This window comes from Helicoverpa armigera, chromosome 30 (assembly GCF_030705265.1).
Source record: "Helicoverpa armigera isolate CAAS_96S chromosome 30, ASM3070526v1, whole genome shotgun sequence".
Lineage (NCBI taxonomy): Eukaryota > Metazoa > Arthropoda > Insecta > Lepidoptera > Noctuidae > Helicoverpa > Helicoverpa armigera.
Window position 1 is genome coordinate 5,116,148 of NC_087149.1, and position 27,355 is coordinate 5,143,502.

General features: G+C 37.2%; 1 protein-coding gene across 1 annotated transcript in view; it reads left to right on the forward strand.

Moving 5' to 3' along the window:
* Positions 1-17,586, forward strand: part of LOC110381567 (unextended protein) — a 34,322-nt gene extending 16,736 nt beyond the window's left edge. Inside the window, exons 8-17 of the mRNA XM_064043003.1 lie at positions 1,212-1,383; positions 3,141-3,332; positions 4,261-4,407; positions 5,055-5,195; positions 5,952-6,091; positions 6,538-6,664; positions 8,292-8,421; positions 9,706-9,802; positions 16,355-16,417; positions 16,750-17,586. Coding sequence (XP_063899073.1) covers positions 1,212-1,383; positions 3,141-3,332; positions 4,261-4,407; positions 5,055-5,195; positions 5,952-6,091; positions 6,538-6,664; positions 8,292-8,421; positions 9,706-9,802; positions 16,355-16,417; positions 16,750-16,881 — 1,341 coding nt within the window. The 3' untranslated portion in view covers positions 16,882-17,586. The remainder of the gene's footprint in view (positions 1-1,211; positions 1,384-3,140; positions 3,333-4,260; positions 4,408-5,054; positions 5,196-5,951; positions 6,092-6,537; positions 6,665-8,291; positions 8,422-9,705; positions 9,803-16,354; positions 16,418-16,749) is intronic.
* Positions 17,587-27,355: the final 9,769 nt, after the last annotated feature.

The window sequence follows — 27,355 nt, forward strand, 5'->3', positions numbered from 1 at the left end:
CGCACGAATAATGAAAAATCATTCTATCTCTGTCATACCTACTTAAGTAAACTGTGACAGAAAAAGATTAGTAGGAAGTAACTTTTGAGTTATTCGGGGTTTAACATTCTTGAAACTAAGCCTAACGAAAGCCCAAAATCCGTACGCTATCTGAAAAAAAATAACAGTAATTGCATAGGACAAATAAATTAAACAGACGTTTGGCATGTCTTTAAAACAATCAAGTTTTTTTTTTATTGGTGTCAAACTTTTGTTGTTTAAATCACGGAATTATTAAAAACAATTTATGTAGTATATCGTCATTCATAATCTCAATTTACTGTCAAAATAATAAACGAAATTATTTAGAATTTCACGACGCACCACACACAGAATATACCTTATTTTCTGTACCCACAGAAAACGCTAGATTGAACCAAGGTCCCTTACCAGAGCTGATTCCTATAGCCTTAGTGCCTTGCTACACCTTACAACCTTACCGTTATAATTTTATTCTTATTTTTACAGGAATTTTCAACATACCTAAGACGGTTTTGACTGAAAAAAATCTGGTACATTGGCGTAATATTCAAAATTAATAAAGTTTTCAATTACAGATATATCTTCATCAGAGATCTTTTAAGATTTTTTTAATGTTTACCTATCTATTTTATTTCAAATTTATTAATTTTCCATATCAATATGAAGACAATATAAAATAATTCAGTATTTTAAGTTCATGTAAAAAATATCAAAAATCTACAATATTTATACCTAAGTAAAATTGAGCTTTAATTTTGCCAATAAATGCATGTTTTGCATAGAAAATAGACCCTTATTTCCAATAGAATAGTAAACTCTTCGTATGGGTTCGATTCCTGCAGGAAACCATTTTTTAAACCTAGACATGATAACATAACTATGAACAATGTTATAAACTAATATTGTGTAAATACCTGATCTTTATGATATAGCATAAAATTAAGGTGGACCAAATATACTACCCTGTGGTACACCTACTTCAGTAACTTTAAATATGCATGCAACCATTCCAAATTAAACTAAACATTAAATAACTGTCCACTCTGCTGAATATTAAAAGCTATAAATCATTCATTTTCAACCCAAGACACTACAAATTAATAAAATATAACATGATAAAATCTATCAAAGGCTTAACCAAAAAAACTTTTTTCAAAATGTTTCCTTCTAATAAAGATCTTGCTCAATAGGTGACAACAGACGTTAATGATTTAGACAAGGATGAAGTTAATATAATTTCTGGAGCTCTTGAACTTCGAAAGAAGACTGTATCAGATGTGATGACGAAATTGGAAGATGTCTTCATGCTACCTATCAGTTCTGTGCTGGACTTCGAGACTATGTCTGAGATTGTTAAGTCTGGTAAGTGGTATTGTTTGGAACTATATTTTCGAACCGTTTGGTATGTGGGGTCCACCATTCCATTTAAAGACCTTGTTGTCGCTTCTAGTGAATAAAAGACTGAATTTTACCTTACAAGAAGGATGGGAGGATTGCAATAGTTTAGCATGAAGTTTAATTCAGTTTCGTTTTCTATGCTAATATAATAAAGAGGAAATATTTTTTAGTTTCTACCTTAGAAACTCTTAAACTATAGAACTGAATAGAACCGAAAATTCTTTCGCTGTAGGAGAGCGACACTATTCCCAAATAACATAGGCTATATTTTATCTGGGTAGTGGTTTTCTACGGGACGCTAGTGAAACTAGTTGAGGAAAACAACTATTTTATAATAAATAAAAAAATATTAAATGCAAAAAATATTCTCGGGAACTTATTTAAAATAAGGGCACACTAGATAAAAAACTGCGCAATGTATGAAGAGTGATACTTCAAATATTTCATAACGCTAGTCTAAAGACGGCGTTTATATTTACCGTAAGCTGTCCCGTTGGATGATCGCCAACTGACGAGTTATGATGGTATTGTGTAATATTAACTATGCAGCGTTTTGTCAGATGCGGTAAAAGTTTCCATAGAATGTTCTTATTATGGAATGCTAATTATTCTCCGCGTCCCGAAGGAACAACTTCACGCATTCGGATGAAACCTTATACTTTTCTCAGGCGCTTAGACTGGATGTACTAAATGTCATCTAAATCAGTTCTGTGGTTAAGTCGTGAAAGTACAGCAGTTACTTTCGCATTTATATCGCGTAATTAAGGATAAGTCTTCTATGAAATCTATGATAAAACTTCGAAACTACTGAACCATTTGAAAAATTTGAAAGCTACACTCTACTTTCACTATTGGAAAGCTACACTCTTCCCGAGTAACATAGGCTATATTTTAGCCGGGTTTTGGCAATATTTTCCCCCAAACGCGAGAGAAACCGCGGGAAATCAGCTAGTCAACGAAAAATAAGTTAACATATAAGATTTTATGTTAACAGTACTTAAAGAAACCATTGTGTAGCAACAAGCGTAACCAATCGTAAAATATTACAATACAAATAACAACACCGAGGAAATAAATATTACAACAAAGTAGCGTTAAGACGAATAGTTCTTGTATTTTATAATAATAGCTGACTTGCTAACAATGAGTCATTAGCTCGACAAAATGATTATAGCAGTGCACGTGATAAAAAAAAAATCTAAATATACCTTTATGCAGCTCTCTACTACATATACTGCATAAGTAAGACTGGATGTCAGACTTACTATCTTCTGACTACCTTTAACGACTGCCAAAGATGTTAAAATGACAGCCGGGACCTACCATGACAGGCGTATATTGTGCGTCCTCCCCAGAATAAAATTTTGCGGTTGATTCCTTTAAGCGTGCTTTTACCATAACGCTCATTGGTTTTCTTCAAGATATTTTTTACTGGAAAGTTGGTTCCACCATTTCTTCTTCCCAGCAAAAACACATAGGAAGTAGTGAATGGTGTGTTTTTTAAATCTGTCTTTTGTTAAATTGACTTTCATAAAGTGCTAGTTTTGCAGCCAAGTTTGAATGATGAAAGGTGTGCGTTTTTAGGATCCGGTCGGTAGGTCTTTTGTAAAACTGACCAAAATGCTATTTTTCAGTCTTATGTGACTATTTATATTTAGAAGAAGCTTACCTATAGGAGTACATTAAAGCGCCGATGATGATGATGGATGACCTGCCTCCAGGTTACTCCCGCATCCCAGTATACGAGGGTGGTCGCGGCAACATCGTGACGGTGCTGTTCATCAAAGACCTGGCGTTCGTGGACCCTGACGACAACACGCCGCTGCGGACGCTGTGCCAGTACTATCAGAACCCCTGCAACTTTGTCTTCGAAGATGTCACCTTGGATGTCATGTTCAAGCAGTTTAAGGAAGGTAGGTTGCAGATTTTTTTGGTGAGGAGTATTTGAGAAGACATATACTAAGGCCCGGTTGTTCGAAGCTCAGTTACGTCAAGGTTAGGGTTATATTCTAGTTACAGTAAAATTAACAGGGTTTAAATTCAAAAAGCGTTGTTGAAGTACCAGTTAGTTTTTACGAACGTTAAAATTTCATAATAAAAACGTCAAATTAGCCGTGGTCAAAATTGACATCGCATTGGTCAAATTTTAACTTTACCGTAACGTACGAACAACCGGGCCTAATACTGTTAAACCCTAGATAAGGGTGTAACTTTGGGGAGGCCTTTGTCTAGCAGGAGACGTCCTTCTGCTGACACGACATAAAACATGTATTTTTGGTAACTACAGTGAGATAGCAGGCCTGCTTAAAGAGATTTCTTGAGAAATAATCAGTGCCTTTTTACTTGATTGTTGATTTTCTTGTGCTCATCAACTATGTAAAAGTCCTGGGCATGTAATGAAGAATGATGATACGCACGCAACAAAGTGTGTGCTAAGTATGAATGTAGATGGATGGAGAGGAAGAAGAAGACCTAAGAAAAGATGGATGGATTTCCTGAAAGATGACATGAATAGGGAGTGAGTGTCAGTATGACAAGTGACAGGGGAAAATGGAAGAAGAGGACATATTGCGTCGACCCCAAGTAAAATTGGGAACAGGGCAGGAGGAAGAAGAACTATGTAAAGGTCCTCACATTTTTTCTTCGAATAATCTCTGTGAATGGGAGTTTTCGAATTTAGTTAAATGAGATTTATTTTCTAGGATTTATTTTATGTGTGTCTCTGCATATAATTGGGATGAGACACTGTTATCCATATGCACTATTTTTTGTATTTTTTATAATTACAACCATATTTAGCTAATATTCCAGAATAAAATGACCTCAACCTTTCATCCCAAGGTCACAAAGGTCACATGGCGTTCGTCCACCGCATCAACAACGAGGGTGAGGGTGACCCATTCTACGAGACCATGGGGTTGGTGACCTTGGAAGATGTTATAGAGGAGATGATACAGGCAGAGATTGTTGATGAGACCGATGTCTTCTGTGAGTATACTTACAATTTACCTGAGGTCAAGGTCACATAAAAGATTATACAGACCGACAATGCTGCTGTAAATACTGCTACATTATCCCCAAGGTCAATGTTAAACTTCGGAATTCCCAAGGTCAAGGTCATGTTTGGGCAAAAGAAAGTCGGAAAAAAATATATAGGCTATCATCGTTGATGAGACCGGTGTCTTCTGTAAGTGTTCTTACATTACACTTTACCGTAAAAGTAAAGGCACATACTTTCGGTCACTGGAAAATAGATAAAAGAGATGATACAGACTGACATTGCTGCTGTTTTTACTGCTGCATTATCTACAAGGTCAACGTTACACTTTGGATTTCCTAAGGTCAAGGTCATATTAGATCAGATTAAATTATACAGTCCAAGTTAGTTGATGAAACCAATATCTTCTCTAAGCTTTCCTGGCTTTAACCAAGGTCAAGGTCACGTGCGTCTGAAAATTGAGGACATAGCATTCAGCCACTGAATTTTTTTTTAGGAGAAACTATAGATCTTTCATGGACCAATTCCTGTTTTGTGAATACGAAACCATACATGTAATTTACTTCTTCACTGTTTTTCCTTACTTAGACTTTCAAAGTTATACATTTTGATACCGACTTTGACTTCTCCCCAACAGTGGACAACCGTTCGAAACGTCGCCGCAACAAGCCGACGAACAAGCTACAGGACTTCGCCGCGTTCGCCGAGCGACATGAAAACCAGCGCATACACATATCTCCTCAGCTGACGCTCGCCACCTTCCAGTTTCTCAGCACCAGTGAGTATCAAACTTAATGGCGGCTCAGAATATCGAATAAAAACCATTTTTATGGGTCCACACCTAAAGGTTAAACAGGGAACTTACCGTCCGTTTGTGCGTCGGTCACCAGGCCGTATTTCATAAACCTAACAGCAAGACAGTTGAAGAGTTGCTACTATAATAAATACCGAAAACTAGAATATTGCTAAATATTTTAGGTGGCTCCCATTCAACAAACTTTTTGCTCGTTTTCCTTTGTGCGTGAGTCCGACTCGCACTTGCCGGCTTAAGTTGGAAAAGTGCCGATTTATCAGCCTAATTAGATCAATCTATTTTGATTTTGAGTTGTTTCTATGTGTCTATACTAATATTATAAAGAGGAAAACTTTGTTTGTTTGTTTGTTTAGTCGTAATGGATTAGCTCAAAAACTACAGGACCGATTTTAAATATTCTTTCACCATTAGAAAGCTATATTATCTGCGAGTAACATAGGCTATATTTTATCCCGGTGCAGGCAGTAGCTCCCACGGGACGCGGGTGAAACCGCGGGAAAACGGCTAGTATGTTATATTTTTGAGTCATTCGAATAATTCTCAGCAAGCCCTTTCATTTGATACCCATATTGTAGGAATACATTACAAGTCATTGGTCCATCTTGGGTATGTCGCCATGTTGATAATGAATGAATTTAAAATGCCGTGTTCAGTTGATATACACGTGCACTGCAAGCAAAAAACTTTACCGATTCTCCAAGATCTCTACAATTCTTGCAGGCGTCGACGCATTCCGACCAGACACAGTCTCGGAGACGGTTCTACGAAGGCTGCTGAAGCAAGACGTGATACACCACATTAAGCTGAAAGGCAAGACTAAGAAGGATCCCAGCACTTATGTCTTCCAGCAGGGGAAGCCGGTGAGTTTTGTCTAGCTATTTATTTATTAAAGTAGTATTTAGAGAGTACTTGTAGATGAAGATGAACGCTTCTTCTGTTAGCGAGAAATTCAAGTATAAAATGTTTTTTTTTTTTCTGTATATTTTACCTAAGTACATTACATATGAGGCGTAGTCTTATCGACCGCGATAATAATATTGTAGTAGTAATTTGTGATATATTTTTTAGTCAGAAAACTCTCTTAATTCAAATGTAATCCGAATAATGATATAAAAAGTTTAACTTATTTGGGCAAAATCCTATTAATATTAAAAACGGTAAAGGTTGTTATGTACGTTAAACCGTTGACGGAGGCTAGTGATGACGGCAGATACGCGGAGTTTGGAAGGAGAAAATATGTTGCGCTGACCACACATAGATTTGATATAGTGGCAAGAGTATAATGATCCATTTCTGTATCTCCCAGGTGGACTACTTCGTGCTGATCCTGGAAGGTCGCGTGGAGGTGACGGTGGGGCGAGAGAATCTCGTGTTCGAGGCCGGACCCTTCACATACTTCGGCGTACAGGCGCTGACGCAGAACGTGGGGCTGGGTATGTAACACCGCTGTACAGCATCATAGGGCACTACATAGTGGAACCTCGTGTTCGAGGCCGGACCCTTCACATACTTCGGCGTACAGGCGCTGACGCAGAACGTGGGGCTGGGTATGTAACACCGCTGTACAGCATCATAGGGCACTACATAGTGGAACCTCGTGTTCGAGGCCGGACCCTTCACATACTTCGGCGTACAGGCGCTGACGCAGAACGTGGGGCTGGGTATGTAACACCGCTGTACAGCATCATAGGGCACTACATAGTGGAACCTCGTGTTCGAGGCCGGACCCTTCACATACTTCGGCGTACAGGCGCTGACGCAGAACGTGGGGCTGGGTATGTAACACCGCTGTACAGCATCATAGGGCACTACATAGTGGAACCTCGTGTTCGAGGCCGGACCCTTCACATACTTCGGCGTACAGGCGCTGACGCAGAACGTGGGGCTGGGTATGTAACACCGCTGTACAGCATCATAGGGCACTACATAGTGGAACCTCGTGTTCGAGGCCGGACCCTTCACATACTTCGGCGTACAGGCTCTGACGCAGAACGTGGGGCTGGGTAAGAAATACGCTCATCATCATCAATATCATCATTGTCGTCGTCATCATCATCAACGTCATCATTTGCCTACCTAATACACTATTTGACTCCTAAGTTGTCGTCCCATCGCGCTATGAGAGTGAAGGAATAGTGAGTGCACCGCAGTCCAAGCAGATGCTCGTGCACTATAATATGTCCTGCGCAGCTGGCTGATCTCCTTACATGAGAACAGTCGCCGTGGCCGATAATCGGCTAGGAGTTACTAAGATACATTTTAAATAAGCTACTATAAGCATGATTTCCTCCCTCCAGCGGAGTCTCCGACGCCATCAGCGATGGGTTCTCATCATCACCATCATTATCATTGTCATCATCATTACTATCATCATCATTATCATTGTCACGGCTAATACCTACTTTTTGAAATGGGAAAAATTGTTCTCTGCTTTCTTGGTTTCCCTATTCTTAGGGGTCCTTAGTTCCTTATCCAGAAACAGGACTCTATAAATAAGATATGCCCTTAATAAGCTACTCTAAGCATGATGTTCTCCTGGCAGCGGAGTCCCCGACGCCGTCAGCGATGGGTTCTCTGCAGAACATCAACATGGACTCCATGCTGCGTCACACCTTCGTGCCGGACTACTCCGTCAGGGCCATCACTGAGCTCTTCTATTTGACTGTTAAACGTCATTGTCATCATCATCATCATTGTCGTCATCGTCACTATCATCATCACTATCACTATCATCATCATCATCACTATCATCATCATCACTATCATCATCATCATCACTATCATCATCATCACTATCATCATCATCACTATCATCATCATCATCACTATCATCATCATCACTATCATCATCACTATCATCATCATCACTATCATGATCATCATCACTATCATCATCATCACTATCATGATCATCATCACTATCATCATCATCATCATTTGCCTAACTAATATCCCATTTGACTCCTAATTTTAGGGTTCCTTTCCCAAAGGGTAAAATAAGACCCCATTACTAATATACATCTTAAATAAGCTACTATAAGCATGATGTTCTCCTGGCAGCGGAGTCCCCGACGCCGTCAGCGATGGGTTCTCTGCAGAACATCAACATGGACTCCATGCTGCGTCACACCTTCGTGCCGGACTACTCCGTCAGGGCCATCACTGAGCTCTTCTATTTGACTGTTAAACGGTGAGTTTTTATATATGTTTCTGTAGTAATGTAACTAAAAAATATACCACGAAAATATGTAAGAAAAATTGAATTGAGCATGTCTTGTGATGGGAATGTTATAATGCTGCTACGGCTCCGAAACTAGCCTATACTTACCGATTTGAAAAATCTTTTACTGCTAGGAAGCTATACTATCTCGCTTTATTTTATCCCGGTACGGGCAGTAGTTCCCACGGGACGCGGCTGAAACCGCGGGAAAACGGCTAACCATGTATACTACTTGAGGTATAATAAACATTTTTCTGTTTGTTTGTATCCTTAAGGATTCTAAACTACTGAACCGAAAAAATAATGTTGCAGGACGACTTTTGACCAAAATAAAAACTAAAGAATTTCTTGTACTCAGGTAGTGTACAAGAAAGGAGATGGCCAAATTTTCATAGAAAAAAAACCCAGAATCGACAGCAACGAAATGGGTACCAATAGGTTCATTATTATTGACCTTTGATGGTGCCAAAAAATCTAGCCTGAAATCCATGGGGTATAGGAGCTATATCATATTTTCACAAAAATAAGTTATGTTGAATTAATGTTGATTTATAAGATTATTGACATCAAGGCACATAAAAAACAAGGTACACTAACATTATACAAGCCAATGGGAATATCCCCATAGTTACAGAGTTTGTCTGGAGACTAAAAGGTCTTGTATTTAACCACTCCAGATACGATTAAGCACCGACCTTACCTACTTGGAGAGGTTTCGCAGTTACATGCAACCTTCACAACTGGCTATGAAATGTTTTTGGAGAAATTGTCTTTGAAAATCGCGCCATGTGACATTGTCAAATATAACAAATGACTTAACAATGCAAAACGGTCCAATCACGAGTCTGCATTCAACTTCTAACGAACATCAAATAGTAAAAGTAAACTTTTTTGTGAGCTAAAATCTTGATCGAAAAAACGTTATAAAAAGAGAACCCCATGGTTTTTAGATGATTTGAAATACTTTTTAAAACCCACAAATTATACTGAATCCTTTTTTTGGTCATCTCCTTTTTAGTTTGTATATGAAAAATAATCTCTCACCGTCGTACCATAAACACTTTTAAACGTCTGTTGAACACTTGTCTAAAAATGTGTGGCTGCAAAACGTAGTTTATTTCAACATCATAATCTGTCATTTTTTTTAGACAAGTGTTGAACAGATGTTCAAGTTTTTGTAGTAAGGCTGTTAAAGTTTAAATATGATATGTAACATTATATACTTGTATATAACTACGTTATATATTTTTTCAGATCTCTCTACCTAGCAGCCAAACGAGCTACTCTTATGGAAAAGGGCGCATTATCAAAAGGAGCAACGAACGAACAATTTGATACAGAAGTTGATAAGGTAAACTATTTGTTAAAGTCTAATATTTTTATTAACCAACTTCAAAAAATAAGGTTTTCAGTTTGACCTGTAAGTATATATGTTTGTGCGAGATTATCTCACTTTTATCTGGACGTCCACAAACAAGGTGGACAGACGAGCTTATGTCGGTCGCCGTCGACGCTGGATGCAGGTCGCCTCCAACAGGTATCTGTGGAGGTCTAAGGGGGAGGCCTATGTTCAGCAGTGGACGTCCGCCGCCTGAGATGATGATGATCATCTGGACCTACTTTTATGTTATTTTTAGCATAGTATTTGCTTTACTTAAGTGAAGATTTTAGTTATGCTATTGCAGTACTTTTTTTTAAGGTAAGTTCTTATGATTTCGTTACGGGTAGTCAAAAGCCAGTAAGTCTGACAACCAGTCTTACCAAACGGTATTGGGTTGCCCGGGTAACTGGGTTGAGGAAGTCAGATAATCCTCAAAATAGGAAAAAGGTTAAACAAACGATGATAAAACTGAGGTATCTTTATCTAGACTATCTCTGTACCACAAAAACTTTTAAACGTCTGTTGAACACTTGTCTAAAAAAATGTCAGATTGTTACGTTGAAATTAGATCTGAACTGATCTGATCGGTTTTGTAGCCACACTTTTTTTTAGACAAGTGTTCAACAGATGTTTATTTTTTTATGATAACGCTGTCTATCCTATCCTATCCTTTTCCAGAACTTATGTAACTCAAGTAAATCGAGTGGCAATATACCAATTTCGTTAATATCTAAGAAATTACTCGGCAAGTCTACTAGCACTGCGTCCACTAGGAATACAGATGATTTAGGATCTACTTCTACTATTAATAAGGTTCAATTTTAACTGTATTAGCGATGTGTAGAGTATTTTTTTGACTGACTGGTCGGAAGAGGTATGGATCTTCTTATACAGAGAAGGAGTGGGCGGGTAGTACATATTAAAAAAATCATGGTTGTCTATATAATATTTCAGTAATATTTTTGAAGTATTTGTAATAGTAGTCCTAAAATTAAAAAAATAGTAATATCATCTGCTCATTTATTTAAATTTAACTCATTTCTGCAATCAAGTGCAGGATGACAAAATCATGTGTTTTTTAAACATTGAATAATTTTAGTAATTTTTTAAGTTGCCTATTTTTTTGAAATCAAGTACTCCTAGAATTATTCAATCTTTCTGTTTAAGTAATTTTCAGTAATATTAACACATTAAATTAGCCGAATTTTTGCATCATACCCATAGTTTTTTACAATCAACTGTAATTCTAAAACTACTAATTTTCCAGTTCCCCCAAAGAGTGAACATAATAGAACTGATGCAAATCCCCCAAACGTATAAATCTTCTGAAAAGTTGGATGTAAACTCCGACAAATATTTGTCTAAACCCAACCAATACTGGTCTCACTCCGACACTTCAAAAGCTAAAATGGGCGTGACGACGAAGTCTTACAACGAATTAACAAAAACTGGGCCTTCAAAATCTTACGCAAATGCTTGCGACACTGCAAAATACTGGGCCAATTATGATAAGTTTGCCAAGTTGAATATAGATTTGCCCAAACATTTGAGCAAAGATTTGGATGCCAGTAACTGTGCGGAATGCGTAGAAAATAACTTCTGGTTCAAGAAAAGTGTTTTGAATAAGAATACTGATGAGAAGGCTAATGGTTAGTTTTTTTATACCTCTATTGTATGGACAAACATTTACGTTAAAATGTGGCTAAGCAATAGTCGCACGGTTCGATCGATCATAAGGTTAAGCAACATCCGTGGATGTCGTTAATTTAAACATTTGATAAAAAATCTTTGTTAGTCGTTCCGATGCAGTCAGAAAGAGAAGCCAGTAATTCTGACTACCTACCAGTTTTACAAAGTGTTATCGATATTTAGAGAACTTATATTATTTAGGCCCTGTTACACTTGGTTTCCGATAAAGTGTTGGTTAGTTATCCGATGGTTACTGCTATCTGCCAGATAAAGAATGCTTGCCAGTCGCCAGATATATACTATGAAATCAAAAGTTTTAGTTTAACTGTCAGATTAGTCTCTGACTCATAGACTTTATCAGTTACTTACTTGTAAAATTGGCCATTAATCGAAATAATTTTTAGTTATCTGATAGTTATTGTTATCTGAAAGATAAAGGCTGCTTATAACTTTGCTAGATATTACTATCCAACACCTGTGAAACCTGAAGTTATGGTTTAACTGTCAGATAAGGGTAGGCAGATGATGTGTAGTTTTAGTACATATCGGGTGTGTCGTTCATAATCACACAAAATTCTATCACATGTACTTCATGATATTCTATATCGAATTGTAAAAAAAATAACATAATCCATTCAGTGGTTTAGCCACAGGACTCGTTTTTCGTTTTCATAATTTACAACATCATGTGTAAAGCAAAGATAAAGTTAGGAGTATCAAATGTTTTGACCAGTTGACAGCTGTCAGTTTTCAAGGGAGAATTTCAGTTGTTTGTAATGACTGACTTCTATATGGTGTTCTAATTTTCGCACATTTTTATTCTATTTACTTTGTTTGAAAAAGGCTTATGTTTAAACACCACCCTAAAAAGTACCTATTTTACTACCAAAAAAATTCTAAACGGTTACCAAAATGGATAAATGATCACCAAATAACGTTTCCAAAAATATTATTAGATAAAACCATTTTTTCGTATTATTGACTACTAAAAAAATATATGGACGCCTTTAAAATACACTTTAGACCAAATATTATATATTGTCACTACTTAGATGCTACCAATTATGTAATACCATGACTCCTAATTTGGTCATTTTTGTTAGACTAAAAAAGCTAACGATCACTAGAATATTTCCCAAATACCAATTAATATACTGTGGTTCCCAAACGTACGTCGCTTATTTATTGTTATATGAATTTGTGTGTAACTCAGTGCGTTTAAAATGTAAGCACGCAACATGCAGCAAGCAAGGCTTCTGTCACGGCTCCGGCGCTGCAGGGCTCCGGCGGTCCCATGCGAGCTTATCGTCGCAGATGGTTTTCACGCTCACCACCGCAGCTTCGGCTTACTGGCCAGCTCCGCCGGCCAGCCTCAGCCGCGGCGGCGAGCCTTAAAACTACCTGCGCCTCAGCTCGCAGGCCGCCTCGCCCCTCCGCGCCTACGCGGTTTTGAATTGCACTCTAGGGGTAGGGCAGACAAGACTACGTGGAGTCGGTTTTGCAGCGATTCGTTTTCGTCACTAACTTTTTGGTAGTAATATTAATCTTTAAGTTGGATTAGAATTTGGTGACCATTAATCCATTTTGGGAACCAAAAATAATATTTGTGCGAGATTTGCGATTTTTCTGATGTTATTTTTTTTTTTTGGATCATAGCATTATATACTTTAGTGCCCTTTTAATAAAGTCAATTTATTTTTAAAATGCATTTTTTTATTTTTACGTATTTTTCTTTTTTCTTTGTGTTAATCGACATATATCAACCAGTATATTAACGCATTTCATTTAATGTGATTACGAACGACACACCCGATATAAACACTGTTGTAGAAGGCGAGCACTGCAAGAAAAAGAAAGCCACGTTCCACTGCGACTCGTCGCTGCTATCCTTCCACAAGCTATCCCCCGAGAGCGCAGAGCCGCCCCGCCCGCGTCCACAGCTCGATATACAACCCAATCATATCGATTCCACATCGATACAACACGACATCGAGTCGAATCATATCGATTATATATCGATTCATATCGATATACAATGGAATCATATCGATATATAATCAATATGGATATGGATGCAATGGAATCATATCGATATGCAATCAAATGATATCGATATATAAACGAATGATATCGATTATAAATCGAATGATATCGATTATAAATCGAGTCGAATGATATCGATTATAAATCGAGTCGAATGATATCGATTATTAATTGAATGATATCTGTATAACAATCCGATGATATCGATTATAAAAATGTAGGTATCGCTTATAAATCAAATGATATCGATATTCAAACTAATGATATCGATTACAACTCGAATGATCGCCATCTAGAGTACTTATATAAGTTAAACCAAATACTTTATCAGTAACAATATAAACACTGTTGTAGAAGGCGAGCACTGCAAGAAAAAGAAAGCCACGTTCCACTGCGACTCGTCGCTGCTATCCTTCCACAAGCTATCCCCCGAGAGCGCAGAGCCGCCCCGGCCGCGGCCGCAGCTCGATATACAACCCAATCATATCGATTACACATCGATACAACACGACATCGAGTCGAATCATATCGATATACAGTGATTCATATCGATATACAATGGAATCATAACGATTATACAGCGAATTATATTGATATACAATCGAATCATATCGATTATAAATCAAATGATATCGATTATAAATCGAATGGTATCGATTATAAGTCGAATAGTATCGAAATACAATCGAATCGTATCGATTATGCATCATATAATATCGATATACAACCCAACCATACCGATTACACATCGATTCAGCACGAAATCGAGTCGAATAGTATCGATTATACATCGATTGATATCGATTATAAATCAAATGATATCGATTATAAATCAAATGATATCGATTATTTATAAATCGAATGATATCGATTACAATTTGAATGATATCGATAGTTAGTAGTAGAGATAGTAGTAGTAAAAATGAAAATAATCTTGTAGAAGGCGAGCACTGCAAGAAAAAGAAAGCCACGTTCCACTGCGACTCGTCGCTGCTATCCTTCCACAAGCTATCCCCCGAGAGCGCAGAGCCGCCCCGGCCGCGGCCGCAGCTCGATATACAACCCAATCATATCGATTACACATCGATTCAGCACGACATCGAGTCGAATTATATCGATTATACAATCGAATCATATCGATTATAAGCGAATGATATCGATATACAAACTAATGATATCGATATACAATCAAATCATATCGATTATAAGTCGAATGGTATCGATTACAAATCGAATGATCGGCATCTCGAGTGCCATTTTTTTTATTTTGTTTTTTAAATCATATTTACATTTTAATTAAAAACTATTCTATTAAACAAACCTATAACTAAAATACTAAAACTAAAGGGCATAGCAGTTATAATACAAACACTGTTGTAGAAGGAGAGCACTGCAAGAAAAAGAAAGCCACGTTCCACTGCGACTCGTCGCTGCTATCCTTCCACAAGCTATCCCCCGAGAGCGCAGAGCCGCCCCGCCCGCGTCCACAGCTCGATATACCGCACAACCATCGAGATTATACATCGATTCAACATGAAATCGAATCGAATGATCGCCAACTCGAATACTTAGATCGATATGAGAGGTTTCTAGAATTTGAAAGAGACTCGATAGAAGATAGAGGTTGGAGAGAAGAGAGACTAGAGTTGGAAAAGAGAAGGATGGAAACTGAACAGCTCATGTTGGTTCAACTATCCAAGATCATTAAAATGTTGGAGAGGAATCAGAACTGAGGTTTTTTTCAGTGTAACTTTAGTATAGTTATCGGCACGAATCTTGAGCTCTGACCTACATCTGCGCAAAAGTGATTTATTAGCAAAGAACCAATCCCGAGTGACGGCTATGACGCGATGCGCTGCGGGCCAATCACCGCTTTAGCCCGCTCCCGCGCCTAACTTCATACCACAAAAGGGACCCAATAAATTCTTCTGCGCAGATGTAGGTCAGAGCTCAAGATTCGTGCCGATAACTATAAAATGTGTAGAAGTTCTCACGAAAATGGTTGAGCTATAGAGAACAAAATGACTAGCGGTATTGTTGCATAAAAGTTATATAAAGTATCTAAAATTACGTACAAAGTGAAATAATAAACAATTTATATGTATTGTATAGCTGTTTTTGGCGTAGTGTATGGTAACTTAAGTACATGTAAATTAGCAAAAACGACTCTAAATTGTAGTCCTAAGTAAATTATTATGTACAAACGCCAGCAGGTCAACCTACCCGTATCTGTCGAATTTTACCAATCGAACATTCCACTTCCACTATTGTGATAATGTCTTGGTGGCCTAGTGGGTAAAAAACCAACCTCTCGAGTATGAGGGCGCGGGTTTGATTCCAGGTCAGGCAAGTACCAATGCAACTTTTCTAAGTTTGTATACATGTACTCACTAAGTATATCTTGGACACCAATGGCTGACAAAAAGGTGAAGGAAAACATCTTGAGGAAACCTGGACTATACAGTTTGAAATCAGCAACCCGCATTGAGCAAGCGTGGTGATTAATGCTCAATCCTTCTCCGTGTGAGAGGAGGCCGCAGCCCAGCAGTGGGACGATAAAAGGCTGTAACAGTATTGTGATAAGGTTGAAAATCTATTGAAGATATTTGACGTATTGAGGTAGGTTGATGTGCTGTCGTCATACCAAATGATATTATGTAATAAGTATGTATGTAGTTTTTAAGAAACGTATATAGAAAATCCGGTTAAAAGTTGGATGAATTTGGGTCCCATTTTATGACCCGTCCATAGACTATATTTATATTATATATATTTTCTGTTTTTTTGCAGTTATTACAATCTGTGGATGAAGATATAAGTATTAGTGGTGAACATAAAACGCCTTCGAGACAGGTAAGATATTGTAACTTTTATCCAAATACAAACTTTACAAATTACAAACTAATATTATAAATGCGAAAGTAACTCTGTCTGTCTGTCTGTCTGTCTTTTCTTCACGCCTAAGCTATTAAACCGATTTGTGTGAAATTTGGTACAGGCAGACATAGTTTAGAACTTGAGAAAGGACACAGAATAGTTTTTGGTCAAACCAAAAATCTGCCGGAAGTCATATCAAAAGCTAGTGTATTATATATTTACTCTAGCTAGATGTAAATAATTTTAACTATCATAAAACTGCCGCCCCACTTTTTAAAGTCTGGTAACGATTTGTTTATTGTCTTCAGGTATCTCCCCACCCCCTCCCAGTGTCAGCCTCCCCCCACACCCGTTCATCATTTGCCTCCCGAACCTCACCAGAAACCCGCAACGGAGACGTATTCGCCAGACCTGATGAGCAGGAGAAACTCTTGAAATAACAACAGGTTCTACTCGCACCACCTACAGTCAGGTGATGCCCGTAGTATTACATATGTATATAGGATTGGATTTTAAGCTGTGCGCAAAAAATAAAAAACCGGCCAAATGCGAGTCAGACTCGCGCACCAAGGGTTTCGTACCATTATTTATAACATGAGCGAAAAAATCACGTTTGTTGTATGGGAGCCCCCCAAAATATTTTTTTAATTCTTGCTTTCAGTAATTGTTGTTAAAGCGGCAACAGAAATACATCATCTGTGAACATTTCAACTCTTTAACTATCACGGTTCATGAGATATAGCCTGGTGACGGACGGACGGACGGACGGACAGAGGACCGAAAACAATAGGGTCCTGTTTTACCGTTTGAAGAACAAGAACACAATATACAAGAACATATCTGCATCAGTATTTTTTTTATATATAAAATTACGGTTACGGCCTTTTTATCGTCCCACTGCTGGGCTGCGGCCTCCTCTCACACGGAGAAGGATTGAGCGTTAATCACCACGCTTGTTAAATGCGGCGGGTTGACGATTTCAGACTGTATTGTCCAGGTCTCCTCAAGATATTTTCCTTCACCTTTTTATCAGCCATTGGCGTCCAAGATATACTTAGAAAGTACATACAAACTTAGAAAAGTTGCATTGGTACTTGCCTGACCTGGATTCGAACCCAAACCCGCACACTCGAGATGTTGATTCTTATTTAAAAATATCCACCGTAAAACCAGCAAAATATGGACACGACACTATTTTTACGCGTGTACTGTGACCGTACAATCGTTTACAAAATAAACATCTTTCGCTATCAATAACTATTTTTTTTTTGTACTAAAACACAACAAAATAAAAATATACGTATGTATCTATAAAACTTATTTAACTATAAGTTGACAAAGTTTGCGCACTGGATAAAATTCATTCCTGTATAGTACAGTGTACCATTTGAGGGAAAGTTAAACTTATCTCCCGAGCCTTTTCCCAACTATGTTGGGGTCGGCTTCCAGTCTAACCGGATGCAGCTGAGTACCAGTGTGTCACATGGAGAGACTGCCCTATCTGACCTCCTCAACCCAGTTACCTGGACAACCCTTGGTAACACTAGTTGTCTGACTTTTAACTACTTGGCTGTCATATAACATCCTTGGCAGTCGTTACGTATCAGAAACATGTAAGTCTGACACCAGTCTTGCCAAGGGGTATCGGGTTGTCCGGGTAACTGGGTTGAGGGTGTCAGATAGGGCAGTCGGTCCTTGTAAAGCACTGGTACTCAGCTGCATTCGGTTAGACTGGAAGCCGACCCCAACATAGTTGGGAAAAGGCTAGAGAGATAATATTATTATCAGATTTTGTTTAGTTTTTCCTAAGTTTTGAAATGGACAATACATGCAATATGGTCAGTGATTCCCAAACCAGTAGTTTGTACTTAAATAGACTGCAGTATATTAATAGTAGATATTTAACAGTTACAATATAATGTATAAATAATATTTAGCATTTACAATGTATTTCTATAAGCTATCTATCCGTTGAATTGCGATAAGAGATTGAATTGATATTAGCTCCATATCTTTACTGATATAGTAAAGAATCGGAAAGGTATAAAGTCGACCTTATGTCGGTCGCCGTCGACGCTGGATGCAGGTCGCCTCCAACAGGTATCTGTGGAGATCTAAGGGGGAGGCCTATGTTCAGCAGTGGACGTCCGCCGCCTGAGATGATGATGATGATGATTATGAAAGAGTAAATATTTTTTTGTTTGGACCCTAAAGGCTCCGAAACTACTGAACCGATTTGAATAATTATTCACTGTTGGAAAGCTACACTCTTCCCGAGTAACATAGGCTATATTTTATCCCGGTACGGGCAGTAGTTCCCACGGGACGCGGGTTTAGCTAGTAAACTATGTCTTCAATCTCTAATCGCAAAACCGTGGATAGATACGTTATAGAAATCCGTTAGTTGGTTTATAGTCAGATTGAGTGGTCTCAGTAATTTATTTGTATGTGTGCGCCTTAAGTTAATACTAAAGGTCGGAATTATGTAGTTTTGTATGAAGTACATATAAAAATAAATGTACCTCTATAATCTACCGGGGCCGCGGGATTGTTCGCGCTCATGACCGCGGCGCTGGTACATGGCGGGCTTCAGAAGGAACATGGCGGGGTTTAGTCAGTAAGAGTCTGGCACTCCCGAGAGCTGCACCCACAGCGGGAGCCGGCATTTGATGATTTCCCTTAAAAAAAAAATGGCTTTGGATACTCGACCCGTATTTCGCCTTGTCTCGCGAAAATTAACGCTACATATTTTTCCAAAAATCTTAAGTAGGTACAAAAACAACTTATGAGCACCTAATTCTGACCTCTGGTTATTACTATACCGAATTAAGAATCCTACTTAAAATATTATACCTATCTTAAAAACATGTTTAAGTATCTCAAAAAAGTGCATAATAATTTGTAAAAAAATAATATATTTCTAAATAAACTTACCTACTTAGAAACTGTGCCAGTGTAGGAATTACATTTTCCATTGTAAAGACCAGTATTTTTCTAACTTTGAAGATTCACCAATTCAAATTAATTTATTAAAACAACTTCAGTAAGAAAAAGAAGTTTTTTAAATACACATGTAACCTGTTTCTTAGTGTGAAATATATTTATAATAATAGTTCAAATAAATATTCGAATTGTAACAACTTTCGGTTTAAGAAAAGACATCGAAAATTACTTTGAGGTATATTATTACCGCAATAGATAATATCACGCCTCATATCTACACAAGTATTTTAAAAACTTAATGGGGCTGTCTCATCAATTATGTAACTATTTTGGGACAATAAACAATTTATTTATTATTTATATCTAATGTTTATATAGGTAAAACATATAATTTCTCACAAACAGTTGATGCATGCCCCTTAAAGGGGTCAAGAAAGGAAAAAGTTTGAAAAACACTGGCATAGTCAATAGGCAGTCATTTGCACTATCACTAAGCAATTATAAATACCTCGACTTACTAAATAAATAGATTTATCGACTATTTTATATTCCATATGAGTAGGCACTGAACTAAAAGAGAACTACTCCTACTCAAATAGAGCATATACTGCATATTTAACATTATAGAAGCTAGCTATTTAATTCTTTACAATCAGTTGCCTAACCTTATGAACTAACATAATATAGTCGATTATAGTCAGTTTAAAACTCTTTAATTCATAACATCTGTACTAATATTATAAAGAGGAAAACTTTGTTTGTTTGTTTGTTTGGTTGTAATGGATAAACTCAAAAAGTACTGGACCGATTTTAAATATTCTTTCACCATTAGAAAGCTATATTATCTGCGAGTAACATAGGCTATATTTTATCCCGGTGTGGGCAATAGCTCCCACGGGACGCGGGTGAAACCGCGGGAAAACGGCTAGTATTATTATAAAACAGTCTTCTACTTCTTATCGCGGTAATCTCCAAAAATACTGAACAGATTTTCATACGGTTTTTACCTAATAGGGCTCTAATTCTATTACATAGTACTTAAATATGAACGGTGAATGTATGTAAAAATAAATGTAGAAGTAAAAATATTAACAAAATTCAATGCACTATTTAGTTTAGATACTAACACTGTCCAGTATTATAGAAAATATATATTTATATCTAAGTATGTTTACTAATACTATAAAATAAAGAAATATGTAGTATGTTTGTTTGAACGCGCTAATCTCGGAAACTACTGATCTGATTAACATACTGAAATACATAATATAAGAGTTACTAAAAACTTACTAACATACCTACACCTTGGCATGAAAAAGGTAATTTTAATATTTAATTTCTACTAACAATGTATTACTTAATTTAAACGTAAAAAATACCAAATTTACCAATTGGCTAGTCAAAATGTACCAAAATTACTTTATTATAGTTATCGGCACGGATATTGAGCTCTCGGCGGAAGAGTTGGGATCGCTTTGCGCACTGTACGCTTAAGGCAATAAACCAATAAATCACTTCTGCGCAGGTGAAGGTCAGGGCTCAATATCCGAGCCGATAACTATACCTAACTTATTTGTCATTTTATGATCTGAGCAAAAATACTAGTCGTATTTTTTTTACTTTATCTGTACTTAATATGTATAATAATGTTAAACTGTTTGTTTGTTTTAATTCGCTAATCTCAGGAACAACTATGTTATTTCACATTTTCAAAAACCCTGTTATAAAATATTATAAGGCCTATTTGTACTTAATAGAAATTAGAATTATTGTATGTTTTGCCAATTCTGTTTAAATGATTACACTCAGATAATAATTTAGGATTTACCACAAATACCTATAATATTAGATTTTAGAAAATTTCTTCTGTTTTTTTTACTAGTCTGTAAAAAAAAACTGTTGTAAAAACCTTGGGTAATTTGAAATTGAGAAGAAATGTATAATTACAAATATGTATACCTTATTATTTTAAAAGTACCCACATTGATTTTAATTTAATTTGTAATAGAAATAATATTCAAAATACATGAATCGCCCTTAACATTTATAAGTACAACTTAAAAATAATACTTAACGTATTATGAATTATTAATAATAAATAAATCTACTTTTCTACTTTGACTAGTCAGCAAAATAGCTTAGACAGGCGATTTGTAGTATTTAAAAAAATCATGTATTTCCTATATATCTGAATCGAGAATCTCTTTTTTACAATCGGTTATCTTCCCAACCCTATGTACTTAGATCTTTTATTAAATTAATGTAATTATTTTTAAACCATTTATTTAGCCACACATACAGTCATTGAAAAATAACAAAAAGTATACAAGAAAAAAAAAAGAACCAGTGTGGCAAGGGGTATATATATTTTGAGTTTTCCACGTAAAAAAGTGTTTTTTTTTTGTTTCCAAAAGTAGTTTGTACTTTCATTAAAAAACATTTTGTAATGTACGGTAGACTGCCCATCAGTGGTAACTGTCATGCACCTTAACTCAATAGTAATAAGTACGATTTTCCTATAAAACTGTTACCACTGACCTGAAGTTGACGCTACTATCAACCGATGACATGTCTTGAATAAGTTAGTCCCAAAATAAATATGTAATCTTTCTCCTTCTATTTTTTGTCATTATGTTATAACGATAAAAATATTAAAATTTGTCATGGAGAACAAAATGACTAGGGGAGATGTCATAACGCAAAATCTCCTAAGAAAGTAGCGCGACAACATGCGGGTGTTAGGGGGACGAGGAATGTTACTAGCTCCGCCCTTAAACGTTTTACATAGAACCCGCCCATTTTCAAAATAAAATCACCAATCTTTGACAGATTGGTTTTGATTTGACAAGGAACCCGAACGTCTCGTTAGTTCTAGTAACTGATCACGGCTACCGTACGTTGCTTGAGCTACAAGAAGGCGCCTGACCTACCTTCCTTATGGCATCTCCGCTATCTTTCCTTCCTCCGTGGTATTTGTACATATAATATGTGATATAAAGAATCTAATACGTAGTCATTTAGAGTCGTTAATGCGACAAAATAATGCGATTAGTCGCAACGATTAGTATTTAAAGCATTTATTTATATCTTGTGTTGTTTCACCCGGGTTCAATGACTGGCGATTCGACAACAACGAAAATGCGATTTTTTTGTCGCGTCGCAAAATCGCAGTCGTGTAGGAATCCTTAGATTGTAATGTATTTAAATGTTGAATGATTTTAATGAAGAATAAGAATAATGTTTCTATTCAGTTATAATAAAAGCGCTTAGCATACATATTTTTGTTTTATTTTAAATCCATACTTTTTCACATCTTTTCATATATAAGTACATCAGATCAGATCATAAGGGGTAGTTTTTACCCAGCTGCTGGAAGTAGGTAATTCCCTCTTAAAGCACTTGAAACCAGTTTACTCACTTCATTGGTAGGTATCAAAGATACACTCGGTAAGTATAAACTAAAAAAATTACATTGGTGCAAACTTAACTTGGAATCGCACCCGCACTCTCGTACTTGAGAAACGGATGATTTAATTACTAGGCTATAGAAATGCCTTAAGAGTTATCAACAACAACCAGAATGGCAAGTTTAAAGTCACTGACATTTTCAAACTGCATTGAAGAATAAGTCCAGACCAGTTATTATAATAATACACACTAGGTAGGTCCTACTTCACCACGCGGATCATCATCCTTCGAACCTTTTTCCCAACTATGTTGGGGTCGGCTTCCAGTCTAACCGGATGCAGCTGAGTACCAGTGTGCCACAAGGAGCGATTGCCTATCTGACCTCCTCAACCCAGTTACCCGGGCAACCCGATACCCCTTGGTTAGACTGGTGTCACGGTTACTGGCTTCTGACTACCCGTAACGACTGCCAAGGATGTTCAATGACAACCGGGACCTACAGTTCACCACACGGATAAAGTAGTATAAATAGACTAAGTATATCTTTTCTCAAGCTATCTGTAAATTTCATTTAAATCGGTTCAATAGATCGATAGACAAAACTCAAAATCATTTATACAAATTCGCCTGCAAAACAGCATTTTTTGAACGTCAAAATTTCCCTTCACCACTTCCTATCTGTTATTGCTGGTAAGAAGAAGTGGCGCAACAAACTCCCCAGCAACACATGTCTGTCTGTAGATTTAACAGACCGATTTCTCCATGATATAAGTAAGGATTTATGTGCCTTGTCTAGGGCTGCCATCCGTTTGTCCTGCCATTTGTCCTCGTTTGGAGGCCGTCCGGGCGGGGTTTCATGAAGTGTCCGGGGAAAACCCGGACACTTCCATGTAAGGAAGCACCTCATTGAATTAAGGTATATGTTAATAGTAAATGGATTACAAATTAGGTATTATTTTGTTTAAAAAAATCGTACTCGTTCGGGGGAAAGTGTCCATTTCGACCGCGCGGCCACCTCATAATTTTTGATGAAACTTTGCCAGGAATTAGTAGTAATTTGTTACTTTTCACTCCTCTTTTCCTGAATTTGTTACAAAAAAAACCAAGCCGCTATGACAAAGAACAGTTGGCCGCTAGAACCGCCACTTGCCGTAGTCATCGCCCGTGATTACTCAGAAACTATACAATGCAGATAGACGAATGATACATCAAAAGAAAGGTCTTAATTTGTTAAATTTGTTACAAAAATAAAAAAGGTCAAAACGTAGATATACAAAAAGTTATGCAATGTTAAGTTTTCAGGTTATGAGTAGGTAAGTATATCACCGTAGGCACCAAATTAATAGAGGCTAATGTGTATAGAAAATTAGTCTTTAATTTGTTACAGCGAAAAAAGACAAAAAAATACTAGAAAGCAGGTTCAATAATATGTTAGAGTCGATTTTAGTTGGCCGCGCGGACGGCAATATGCCTAAAATACAATTTCGTTTTTCTCGTTATTAAAAGTAGGTTTTAGCTTAATTAAAGTACTAGTCGATGGGTAACGTAACCTAGTTTGAATAAATATAGCGAATTTAACTGCAGCATTCGTATTTTAGGAGATATTTACAAAAACACAGTGGTATGAAACTGTATGAGAGTAGGGTGTCCATGCATTTTCACATATTCGAAATTTTCGTTATTCACGTCTTATTTTTTTTTGGAAGAGTGCATACTTTATAAAAATCAAAGTCACAAATAGATTAAAATTTCTTTATTTACAATCAACACAAAGGCAAACAAATCAAGTAATAAAAGACAATCAGATAAATATAAAATCTTCATAAACTAACATAATATTTATAAATTCTGTGTCACATATTTTCGTGTCAGTTAGACACGAAAATGTGTGTATTTCAATTTTAAAAGAATTGTCGTCGTAACAAAAATATTTATTGTTATTTAAAATCTATAGTATAAATTCTATAGTACCAACTAAGAAATAATAATTATCCTTAATGCTAAGAGTAATCGGCAATTCAGTGAGTAAAACTGAGTCTGCAGCTCCGTTTAAATCAAATGTTATGATCTCGCCTAGCTTAAGTTCACCTTTCAACTCTGTGTCACATTTTTGACACATTGTGTTAACACAAAGGCAAACAATTGATTTGTTTGCCTTTGTGTTGATTGTGAATAAAGAAATTTTAATCTATTTGTGACTTTGATTTTTATAAAGTATGCACTCTCTCTAAACTATAGAGGTATAAAATTGACTTCACACACCCTAAAAATCTGGGAGCGGATCATACATAAGCGCCTTTGCTCTATTGCAAATGTATCAAAAAATCAGTTTGGCTTCACATCATCCAGATCAACCACTGATGCTATTCAGGCAGTTAGAATTCTGATGGAAAAACACAGGATCAACAAGTCAGATCTTCATCTTGCCTTCATCGACCTTGAAAAGGCCTTTGACAGAGTGCCTCGCAAACTCGTGTGGCAGGCCCTAAGAGCGCAAAATGTTCCGGAAAGATACACATCAATAATCAAAGATATGTACAGTGACATCAGTACACGAGTCAAAACACCAGCAGGACTAAGTAACGCGTTCGAGGTCAAAGTGGGGGTCCATCAGGGATCCGCTTTGAGCCCTTTTTTGTTTAATCTGGTAATGGACTATCTGACCAAACATATTCCATCGCCTTTACCGTGGACTATACTATATGCTGACGATATAGTGCTGGCGGCCAACACTGCAAAAGACCTGCAAGAAACGTTAAATACGTGGACACACTCTTTAGAGAAGTACGGACTCCGAGTGAGCAAAAGTAAGACGGAGTACATGAAATGCCCCTTTAGCGGAAATGCAACTCCTGAAACTATATGTATTGGATCAACACCTATCCCCACAGTAAACAAGTTTAAATATTTAGGATCTATGCTCACGCCGGATGCCAACGTAGAGACCGATGTTGCACACCGTGTAAATGTAGCGTGGCAGAAATGGCGGTCACTAACAGGAGTTATGTGTGATACTCGTATGCCCATAAGAACAAAGGGTAAAGTGTACAAAACAGCCGTCAGGCCCGCCTTACTGTACGGTTCCGAATGCTGGACAGTCAAGAAAACTCATGAACAGACAGCACATGTAAATGAAATGAAGATGCTGCGCTGGGCAGGTGGGGTGACCAGAATGGACAGAGTTCGGAACGAATACATAAGGGGGAGCTTTAAAGTTGCATCGATCACGGACAAAATGACGGAAAATCGCCTTAGATGGTATGGCCATATTATGAGACGAGGTGAAGACCATATAGTGAAAATCGCACTAAACTTGCCAGAACAAAAGAGAGGTAGAGGCCGCCCGCCATTGACCTGGTGGTCAAACATCGAAAGAGACCTTAAGAAAGCCCAATTGCCAAAAATGACAACCCAGGATAGACCAACCTGGCGCCGTAGTGTGAGGAGACCCGACCCCAGATAACGGGAACAGGGACGGAAGAAGAAGAAGATGCACTCTCCCTAAAAAAATAAGACGTGAATAACGAAAATTTCGAATATGTGAAAATGCATGGACACCCTACTCTCATACAGTTTCATACCACTGTGTTTTTGTAAATATCTCCTAAAATACGAATGCTGCAGTTAAATTCGCTATATTTATTCAAACTAGGTTACGTTACCCATCGACTAGTACTTTAATTAAGCTAAAACCTACTTTTAATAACGAGAAAAACGAAATTGTATTTTAGGCATATTGCCGTCCGCGCGGCCAACTAAAATCGACTCTAACATATTATTGAACCTGCTTTCTAGTATTTTTTTGTCTTTTTTCGCTGTAACAAATTAAAGACTAATTTTCTATACACATTAGCCTCTATTAATTTGGTGCCTACGGTGATATACTTACCTACTCATAACCTGAAAACTTAACATTGCATAACTTTTTGTATATCTACGTTTTGACCTTTTTTATTTTTGTAACAAATTTAACAAATTAAGACCTTTCTTTTGATGTATCATTCGTCTATCTGCATTGTATAGTTTCTGAGTAATCACGGGCGATGACTACGGCAAGTGGCGGTTCTAGCGGCCAACTGTTCTTTGTCATAGCGGCTTGGTTTTTTTTGTAACAAATTCAGGAAAAGAGGAGTGAAAAGTAACAAATTACTACTAATTCCTGGCAAAGTTTCATCAAAAATTATGAGGTGGCCGCGCGGTCGAAATGGACACGGGGGAAAAATGCGATTTACGCGAAATGGCCGGGTTTTTTTAATGTTTGTCCGGGTTTAGCGAAATTCGTGATGGCAGCCCTAGACCCTTAGCCTTTACCTAGCCCTTTTTCCTAAGACAAATAGGTTAAAATCCCACAGGGATTTCCCAAATTATATTTTGGGATATTAGGAGGCACAGAACTTTTGTGACCAACAGTGCTTAGGCCAGCACAGTTTCTGTCTAGAAATCGAACCCAACATAGTTGGGAACGGCTAATTACAACCCGGATACAGTCCAGAAATAGTTAAGAACAAACAAAAAATAGCAGGTCCCACCTACCCAGTAACAAGCAGGAAAAAAAACAATATA